The 10,796-nt window shown below is 43.3% G+C and overlaps 1 protein-coding gene across 1 annotated transcript in view; it reads left to right on the plus strand.

Moving 5' to 3' along the window:
• Window positions 1-5,020: 5,020 nt before the first annotated feature.
• Window positions 5,021-10,796, plus strand: part of LOC124034624 — a 19,053-nt gene continuing 13,277 nt past the window's right edge. Inside the window, exons 1-5 of the mRNA XM_046348044.1 lie at window positions 5,021-5,085; window positions 5,304-6,668; window positions 6,832-6,970; window positions 8,342-8,427; window positions 9,266-9,324. Coding sequence (XP_046204000.1) covers window positions 5,492-6,668; window positions 6,832-6,970; window positions 8,342-8,427; window positions 9,266-9,324 — 1,461 coding nt within the window. The 5' untranslated portion in view covers window positions 5,021-5,085; window positions 5,304-5,491. The remainder of the gene's footprint in view (window positions 5,086-5,303; window positions 6,669-6,831; window positions 6,971-8,341; window positions 8,428-9,265; window positions 9,325-10,796) is intronic.

A 10,796-nucleotide genomic window follows, 5' to 3' on the forward strand; every position in this document is an offset into this window, starting at 1 on the left:
TTTCTCCCATTCTTCTCTGCATATCCTCTAAAGCTCTGTCAGGTTGGATGGGGAGCGTCGCTGCACAGCTATTTTCAGGTCTCTCCAAAGATGTTTGATTGGGTTCTGGCTGGGCCACTCAAGGACATTCAGATACTTATATGCTATTTAGCAGACGCTTTTATCCAAAGCGACTTACAGTCATGTGTGCATACATTCTATGTATGGGTGGTCCCGGGGATCGAACCCACTACCCTGGCGTTACAAGCGCCATGCTCTACCAACTGAGCTACAGAAGGCCCCTCCTGCGTTGTCTTGGCTGTGTGCTTAGGGTTGTTGTCTTGTTGGAAGGTGAACATTCACCCCAGTCTGAGGATCTGAGCGTTCTGGAGCAGGTTTTCATCAAGGACATCTCTGTACTTTGCTCCGTTCATCTTTCTCTCAATCCTGACTAGTCTCCCAGTCCCTGCCGCTGAAAAACATCCCCACAGCATGAAGCTGCCTCCACCGTGCCTCCCCCGTAGGGATGGGGCCAGGTTTCCTCCAGATGTGACACTTGGCATTCAGGCCAAAGAGTTCAATCTTGTTCTTTAGGTGCCTTTTGGCAAACTCTAAGCGGGCTGTCATGTGTGTTTTACTAAGGAGTGGCTTCCATCTGGCCACTCTACCATAAAGGCCTGATTGATAGAGTGCTGCAGAGATGTTTGTCCTTCTGGAAGGTTCTCCCATCTCCACAGAGGAACTCTAAAACTCTGTCAGAGTGACCATCAGGCTCATGATAACCTCCCTGACCAAGGCCCTTCTACCCCGATTGCTCAGTTTGGCCTGGCAGCCAACTCTAGGAAGAGTCTTGATGGTTCCAAACTTCTTCTATTTTAGAATGATGAAGGCCACTGTGTTCTTGGGGATCTTCAATGCTGCATAATTTGGGGGGGTATTCCCCAGATCTGTGTCTTGAAACAATCCTGTCTCGGAGCTGTACGGACAATTCCTTCGATCTCATTGCTTGGTTTTTGCTCTAGAAGAAACAGAAACGCACAGCTATTTAAGCGAGGTGCTGGCTAGCGGAGTAGAACACTTAAAAATAAAGGAGAGCTGCACACTCTAGGAGCTCAGATGCAAAAATGTAATGTCCAACGTTTCGACAGCCAAGCAGAAACGTTGGATATTACATTTTTGCATCTGAGCTCCTAGAGTGTGCAGCTCTCCTTTGGTTTTTGCTCTGACATGCACTCTCAACTGTGGGACCTTATATAGACAGGTGTGTGCCTTTCCACATCATGTCCAATGAATTGAATTTACCATAGGTAGACTCCCATCAAGTTGTAGAAACATCTCAAGGATGATTAATGGAAACAGGATGCACCTGAGCTCAATTTCGAGTCTCATAGCAAAGGGTCTGAATACTTATGTAAATAAGGTATTTCTGGTTTTAGTTAAATTTGCAAACATTTTAAAAAACTGTTTTCACTTTGTCATTATGGGGTATTGTGTGTAGATTGCTGAGGATTTGTATGTATTTAATCCATTTTAGAATAAGGCTGTAACGTAACAAAAGGAAGAAAAAGGCAAGGGGTCTGAACTCTCCGAAGGTACTGTATATCTCATGGTCAGTCGGAACTGAAATGCCAGGCTGTATAGAAAAGGAAAGTCATTCATGGCTGTTATTTTATGATTGTAGTGGTTGACCAATAAGATGATGCATTAGTAAGATATTGGTGAAGCGTCGTGGCAGATGATTGGTAAGTGATGGTTCGAATGGGAGGGCCATACAGCTGTCAGTCTAATATCTACTTATTATGTTACCTTAAGTACAGTAATATTGAGAGAAGCAGCTGTTTGTTGGGGAAAAACATGTTCAGATTCATTGGTTGTGAGTGAATGGTAATACAGCATGAACAGAATTCTGATCAGCCGAAATAGCAAAATACACTTAATGGCCAGTTTATTAGGTATACCCATCTAGCCTCCAGAACAGCCTGAATTCAGCGCACCTAGCTCCTACGATCATACCACGTACAAAGTCACTTAGGGCACTGGTTTTGCCCATTCTAACATTCAATGGAACAGTAACTGAATGCCTCCCTGCCTGTCTGCCTGCTTTATATAGCAAGACACGGCCACCTGACTCACTATCTGTAGGAGCGAATCATTTTTGTGAACGGGGTGAACCTAATAAATTGGCCACTGAGTGTATATCAATTTGGACCGTATTCTCAGGAAAGGACATACGCACGTTGAATTATGTCTCTGTGTGTGCAAACACAATATGATCTAAACGAACACCACATTGAAACACACAACTTTATAGTCGTAAACATTTTGTGAATATAAAATATCCTTTAATTAACCCTATAATTATATCTCAACAGGTTTGTAGCCATAAATGTCAGTTAAATTCTGTATCTTTTATTCTCTAACACACAGGCACTGACTCATTGTCACAGCTCAATCTTCTGGTCCCAATTTACAAGTACTCTAATGATCCACAATGTATTTAACTCGTCTGCAGTACTGTAGGATGACCACAGAAATCACTCTCATTACCCCTATTCTATTAGCCACAGTGTAATCATCAAATGTGTTTTCATGTGAATAAACGATAACGTTATGCGTAACCAGCTTTAAACAGTGGGCTGAACCAAGGAGATGTTCTCCCACGGCACTGACTTCAATACTTGTTTTCTTTTTCTCAGAGACATTACACACTTTCAAGGTACCCCCCCCCCCCCCACACACACACACACACGTATAACACAATGTATAGGCCTAATGTATACACATGTCCAATAAGACATGCCCTAACGTCAGTACTTTGTTAATAGGCCACACCCTTTAGTGGGCCTGACCTCACTCATGCTGTGGATGAGCTCTGAGCTGCAGACTGCATGCCTTCGTCTGTAAATACTGTTATATAGAGAAAAGCCAATCGTGGTGCAGAACTTTCTTTCTTTGTGTCTTTCCCTTGTAAGCGACCCATGTGTAGGTTACCTTCCAGCTTAGATGCATGCACGACATCCATATTTTAGCAAGTGGGTAGTGCACAGTGGGTAGTGCACAGTGGGTAGTGCACATAATAACCTTGAGTGACGTTGTGCGAGGTGTAGGGGGTTTTCAGTTCAGCGTTCGTTATTCTGAAAGCCACTAGAAGCCAACTGTCCGCCTGAAATCTTTGGGGCATTAAAAGAAGCCAATCAGATGGCAAGAAATTAAATTCTATAATGATGGTCAGAGGAAATGCATAATGAAACTAGTGATCATGTAGAACCATAAACCAGTTTAGCAGATTAATTTGATTTAAATCCAGCACGTTTGATACTGCATTTCAAAACATGGGGACTATTGTCCATTTGGAATTGTGTCTCAAGTAGAATAGGTTGCTTTTATGTGTCTGTGACCATAAACATAGCTAGATGTCTAACACCTGACCTTATTGCTAACAGATGTCACTGATGATGTTAGCATGGACACACACATCATGTTATCCATATCATAACAAGCCAGTCTATGACAAAGGCCGTGGTATTCTGTGGACGATAAAGTTCTGAAGCCCAATAACACCGTAGCATTCTCCTTTGTACTCTCTGTTTCTCAGCCTTTCTATCATGTTTTCTTAGCAGGGAAACTGCCCACAATGAAGCTCTTTTATTTGAGCTACAGAACATGTTTAGTTAGTTTTTAATGTTTTTCAATCAGTGTTTAAGGACTGAGAGTTGAAAGTACCATGCTAGTGATAAAGTACCATGCTAGTGATAAAGTACCATGCTAGTGATAAAGCTATGTCATCACAAGTTGAAAGACTGAAATGCAATTTATACACTGCTGATTTGGCCGTCAAGACTCTGCTCGGCACAAATACTGTGATTAAAAAACAACATGCAATCACATGAGTTGATGTCATACGTACCACCCACTTTCTCTTCAGTGATCTGATTCAAAAAGACTGTCCAGGTGTATGACACGTATATGCAAACCTGTAAGACATCACATGGTACAGATGGAAGGAGATGTTCTTTCATAGATTATTTCGATGTTAAATGGGCATGTAGCGTGTTTTGCACGGATAGCAGCGTTACCCTCCGTAGCTGTTTGTTGTTATCAGTTTGTAGGACTTGTTTTTGTTATTCGGTCTCTTTTAAAACAACTCTGGGAGTAAATTGAAAAAAAAAGAGCAAGTTTTCAGTTGTTTGACCACTGCTGGAACACAAAGCCTTATGAACTTTGTAAAGTGAATTTTGAATGTTTGTATGTTCAATGAAAAACATGGTTGTTTTATATGTTAATACTGCCACAATAAAGCCCCCCAAATGAATATATATTGAAATATGGTGTACTGTTAAGTTAATGAATGTATTGAACATAAAAGAGCATGTAGACTTTTGAAATTAGCACAACCTTCAATCAGAAAACACAATATTTTAATAATATTGGCAAATAAAGTTAATTAAAGGTCCAATGTAGACATTTTTATCTCAATATCAAATCATTTCTGGGTAACAATTAAGTACCTTGCTGTGGTTGTTTTCAATAAAATAATTCAACAAGAATAGCTACTTAGCAAAAAGCAACGACTGTGAGGAAAACAAAAAACTCTTTATTATTGCTCTATTAAAAACTCCATCCCGCCGCCTTTTCAAACAGCTCTTACACTAAAAGAACATTATCATTATTTTCACATTTTCTCAGTATTATTCCAACCTCAAAGTGTGGGAATATATATAAAGCACAGGGAAATTATGTTTTTGACTGCACTAGGCCTTTAAGCTTGTGGCTTATGTGGACTGTACGTTGAAATACAAATTCTAAAACCCATTTTGTTTACCTAATGCCTACGTAAACTCTACCCCATGGTGTACTGTACGTGATTATGTGGAAACAATATTGTTTCTACTATAAAGCATTGTCCTTTGAAAGCAGGCATTTACTTTCTTTATGAGGGTATAAATTTGTATTTACATTTGTCGCTATGGAGACACTGGCCAAGCCCTGTAGTGGGCTGTCTCTCGCTGCAGTCTCCCTTGGTGAGTAAGTATGTGTCTTGTTTCTATAACAACGTTTGTGTGAGCAGCTCAGCAGCTGAAGGGACCGGAGTGGAGAGACTTCTGGGTAAGAAGCTATTCTTATAGCAAATGATAGCAACAAGTAAACGTTTATATGGCAAACCACTTTCAGTTGAATATGTGTGTAGGCTATAAGTTTTGTGTTTGTACTTCTGGTCTGTTGATTTTACTTAAGTGCATAGATGACATACAGTATGTTTACAACCTTACAACCAAGGCTTTAATACATTGAGTTTATCTCACTTTCTATCATTTCGATATCAGCATGAGTATGATTGGAGTGCCAACGGGGAGCAGCGAGAGGACGGGACGGTGGGAATGCAGACAGGGTCAGATGATGTAGTTCACATGATACAGGGTGTGGCCACAGGGTCAGAGGGTGTAACCAGAGGGTCAGAGGGCAGTGTGGTCCTGGGTCTAACAGTGAGTGTTAGTGGGAGAGTTCTCTGGAGATGGATCCCGGACTCCTGGAGGGCTCAGTCCTGACTGAGCAGCAGAAGCTACGCCATGTGTTGGACTGGGCTAAGAATTTCCTCGGGACCAGTCAGGATGGGCACAATCTCAGCAGAACCTCCCCTTCCTCCCCGCATTTGCACTCTACTTCAGCAGCGCATCGACTCGAGGTCGGTGGAAGAGCTGCTGTCTCCCCCTGTGGAACCTTTCACAATCTTGTCAGAAGCAGAAATGTGAGAGAAAACATGGTAGGCCAATCAGACCCTCTGACCAGGCTTCCATACACCACCCCACTGCCCTGCCACACTCTCTCCCACACCCCAGGTGGCCGTGAGTTTTCTGGGCCTGAGTTTAAAGAGTATCCTGGGCATAAGGAGCTGGTCCTGTTCTCTGGGCCACAAGAGGATAACAATGACCAACCACGTTTCCTTGGTGTAGACAACCCTCAGGCAGACCAGACTCCCCACAAACCAATAGCTCCTCATCCTGAGGGGAGAGATGGTGTTTCCATCAGTGAGAGCCTAAGAGACAGAGACAGTAGCATTACAAACTGTTGCTCCTCAGTGGACAGTGACACTATCCTATGGTTGCCTGGATATGGTCCTTTATCCAGAGCCCATGACCTCATATCAAGGGAAAGAGGTTGTGTAGAGAGAGAGGACAGAGTTTTGGGAATGCAGGAACACGAAGAGGAGAAGGCGGTGGCGGAGGAGGATCCAAAAACAGGCCTTGAGGGAACCAGTTGTATTATACCTTATGGATCCTCTAGGGTCGCACTAGAGGGCGAACATCTAGATTGGGGAGCCAACGGCTGGGTGTCAGAGGGCCTGAGTGTGTATGAGGAGTATCTGCTGTGTGTGTCCCGTTTGGACCACCTCAGAACAGAGCAGAACCAAGCACCTGCTGACGTCATGACCCTACCTGCTGATGTCATGACCCTACCTGCTGACGTCATGACCCTACCTGCTGACGTCATGACCCTACCTGCTGACGTCATGACCCTACCTGCTGACGTCATGACCCTACCTGCTGACGTCATGACCCTACCTGCTGACGTCATGACCCTACCTGCTGACCAAATGGCTGATCCCTCCGAGCAACCTCATGTCCATCAGGACATCCACAACGAGGGGAGGCGTGCACCATTCAAGAGTTCAGAAGTGAATAACAGTAGAGGTATGTCTCTAATATAGGACCCAGCATCCTATTCAGACGTGAAATAAAACAGCATACCTACCTTACCTAGCGATGACGTACACACTCATTACATACAGCTCTGTGTGTTGTAGAGACCGTGCCATGATAGCTCTGGGTGTGTTCTTTGTTTGCCTTTGGTCAGTGATGCAGCCCAAGAGCAGCGGAGGTCAACCTGGTGTCAGGAGTCAGGCTCGTGTCAGAGATCGCGGTCGTTCCTGGAGGTTCTGGGAAAGGTCAAGCCTCTCCTGGTCATCCTTCACTCATGGAGAAGTGCTGCCACGGTAACATATTTCATGAGAAGAGCTGCCACGGTAACATCTATCATGAGAAGAGCTGCCACGGTAACATCTATCATGAGAAATGCTGCCATGGTAACATCTATCATGAGAAGAGCTGCCACGGTAACATCTATCATGAGAAGAGCTGCCACGGTAACATCTTTCATGAGAAGAGCTGCCACGGTAACATCTATCATGAGAAGAGCTGCCACGGTAACATCTATCATGAGAAATGCTGCCATGGTAACATCTATCATGAGAAGAGCTGCCACGGTAACATCTATCATGAGAAGAGCTGCCACGGTAACATCTATCATGAGAAGAGCTGCCACGGTAACGTCTTTCATGAGAAAAGCGTCTGTGAAATGGCATAACACAATTTTTTTATAAAAAAATGTAAGTGAGTACCGGCACTTTTTTAATTCCACAAAAAACACTGGAAGCTGCCCTGTGGCAAGTCACACTCAAAGGGAGTCACACTGCCCTCTGTAGTCTATCAGCGGGACTGCACCTGCACTCAGAAAGACATCAGCATGCGTGGTGTATTCATTAGTGTATAAAACCTGAAGAACATACGCACATCCAGGTACTTTCCACAGGTGCTGGGGTTGTAGGCTCATGGAAAACAGAAAGGAAAATGCCACACTGCTGCTCGTGCTCCCAGGTCATATTTATTTACAACATTTTGACCCTTAGGTCTTCATCAGGCATCCATATCCCAGGTTGGGGTGGAAGGTCCTACATATAGGGGCAGTACACTTTAGTGCACACCATAGTAAAGCGTAGCAAAACATTTTGCAACAGACAAAGTTTTGCAGTGATAATGGGCATTGGGGCAGCAGGTAACCTAGTGGTTAGTGTTGGACTAGTAACTGGAAGGTTGCAAGATCGAATCCCCGAGCTGGTAAAAGGTACAAATCTGTCATTCTGCCCCTGAACAAGGCAGTTAACCCACTGTTCTTCGGCTGTCGTTGAAAATAAGAATTTGTTCTTAACGGATTTGCCCAGTTAGATCAAATAAAAAAATTGTTATTGGAGAAGTTCAGGTTAGTCTCTCCCTATTTTCACCCGTTTGCTTCCATTTAGTTCCTAGTTAATAGCCTGAACCTCTAGAGATTGTATTTATTTTTTATTTAACCTTTATTTAACTAGGGAAGTCAGTTAAGAACAAATTACTATTTACAATGACGGCCTACCAAAAGGCAGAAGGCCTCCTGCAGGGACGGGGGCTGGGATTTAAAAAAATATATATATATATATATATATATAGGACAAATCACACATCACGACAAGAGAGACAACACAACTCTACATAATACTGTAACCAGACAGATTAGATGAACTGTCACTGACATCTCCCTCCTTTGGCTGCAGGTCCCAGCTCCCCAACAGACCCCACTCAGCAGGTGTAGTGTCCTGTTCTGGACTCAGACCACCAACAACACTTCAGCTCCCTCTGGGTGAGCACAGCAGACACAACTCTATTACTATACACTAGATTACTATATGTCCACTGATGCACATTATAATGTATGTGGAACAGTTTATAGTATATCAAATCTTAGTTTATAGATACCTTTTTATCTATAGTATACTGTCTAACTAAACCCTTTATCAAGTATAAAGTGTAATTACCACAGTAATAGATAAACAAGTTAATTAAACGAGTATTGTTAGAACTCCAAGTAGTCACCAGTTATTACAGAACCCTGTTTCTTAGAACACAAAGCTATACAAGAATCCAGAATGCAGGGCATAAAAGGTTGAAGAAGTTACATAATGCATGTTATGTTTTTTGGGGAAACTCAAGATCTTGGTTTGAAATTAATTTCGCCCCTCACAACCTCGCAATAGTCATAAGACTCTTCACGGATTTAGACAGAATGAAAGCGAGATTACACACACACACACAGACACACACACACACACACACACACACACACACACACACACACACACACACACACACACACACACACACACACACACACACACACACACACACACACACACACACACACACACACACACACCCTTACTGTTACAGGTCTTTCATTTGATTTCCCTGTTTTTGTTTTGCTACACTTTTTGGTTTGCTTCCTGTTTTTTAGTTTGTTGTGTTTTTTTGTTGTTTTTTTGCCTCTTCTTGGGAACATTTTGTGGGGCACTCATGGTGGGTGTCGTTTAGGTCCCATTTGTTGTTGCTAGTCAACTTTAAGTGGTCACCCAACGTAAGTTGTATGTTGTTTTGTATCTGTATCACACATGCCTGATGTAAAGCATTTTGTACATCTTTAGGCAGTGCTGTGAATACCAATGCAACTAATATTCCTGTGACCAGGGCTCTCAAACTGGCAGTAAGATGCATTTCTATACTGTATTTCATTACTGACCGCTAAACAGTCAAACAGCTGAGCACTGGTTATGTACATTTGTGGTGTGTGTGTTGATGGTAGTGTAAAGGTGTCTGTGTTGATGGTAGTGTACTGGTGTGTGTGTTGATGGTAGTGTAAAGGTGTCTGTGTTGATGGTAGTGTGCTGGTGTGTGTGTTGATGGTAGTGTACTGGTGTGTGTGTTGATGGTAGTGTAAAGGTGTGTGTGTTGATGGTAGTGTACTGGTGTGTGTGTTGATGGTAGTGTACTGGTGTGTGTGTTGATGGTAGTGTACTGGTGTGTGTGTTGATGGTAGTGTACTGGTGTGTGTGTTGATGGTAGTGTACTGGTGTGTGTGTTGATGGTAGTGTACTGGTGTGTGTGTTGATGGTAGTGTACTGGTGTGTGTGTTGATGGTAGTGTTGATGGTAGTGTACTGGTGTGTGTGTTGATGGTAGTGTACTGGTGTGTGTGTTGATGGTAGTGTACTGTGTGTGTGTTGATGGTAGTGTACTGGTGTGTGTGTTGATGGTAGTGTACTGGTGTGTCTGTGTTGATGGTAGTGTACTGGTGTGTGTGTTGATGGTAGTGTACTGGTGTGTGTGTTGATGGTAGTGTACTGTGTGTGTGTGTTGATGGTAGTGTACTGGTGTGTGTGTTGATGGTAGTGTACTGGTGTGTGTGTTGATGGTAGTGTGTGTGTGTGTTGATGGTAGTGTACTGGTGTGTGTGTTGATGGTAGTGTACTGGTGTGTGTTGATGGTAGTGTGATGGTAGTGTGTGTGTGTTGATGGTAGTGTACTGGTGTGTGTGTTGATGGTAGTGTACTGGTGTGTGTGTTGATGGTAGTGTACTGGTGTGATGTGTGTGACTGGTGTGTGTGGTGATGGTAGTGTACTGGTGTGTGTGTTGATGGTAGTGTACTGGTGTGTGTGATGGTAGTGTATATGTGTGTGTGTTGATGGTAGTGTAAATGTGTGTGTGTTGATGGTAGTGTACTGGTGTGTGTGTTGATGGTAGTGTACTGGTGTGTGTGTTGATGGTAGTGTAAAGGTGTCTGTGTGTTGATGGTAGTGTACTGGTGTGTGTGTTGATGGTAGTGTACTGGTGTGTGTGTTGATGGTAGTGTGCTGGTGTGTGTGTTGATGGTAGTGTACTGGTGTGTGTGTTGATGGTAGTGTAAAGGTGTCTGTGTTGATGGTAGTGTGCTGGTGTGTGTGTTGATGGTAGTGTAAAGGTGTCTGTGTTGATGGTAGTGTGCTGGTGTGTGTGTTGAGGGTAGTGTACTGGTGTGTGTGTTGATGGTAGTGTAAAGGTGTCTGTGTTGATGGTAGTGTACTGGTGTGTGTGTTGATGGTAGTGTAAATGTGTGTGTGTTGATGGTAGTGTACTGGTGTGTGTGTTGATGGTAGTGTAAAGGTGTCTGTGTTGATGGTAGTGTACTGGTGTGTGTGT

Source organism: Oncorhynchus gorbuscha, linkage group LG04 (genome assembly GCF_021184085.1).
Source record: "Oncorhynchus gorbuscha isolate QuinsamMale2020 ecotype Even-year linkage group LG04, OgorEven_v1.0, whole genome shotgun sequence".
NCBI lineage: Eukaryota > Metazoa > Chordata > Actinopteri > Salmoniformes > Salmonidae > Oncorhynchus > Oncorhynchus gorbuscha.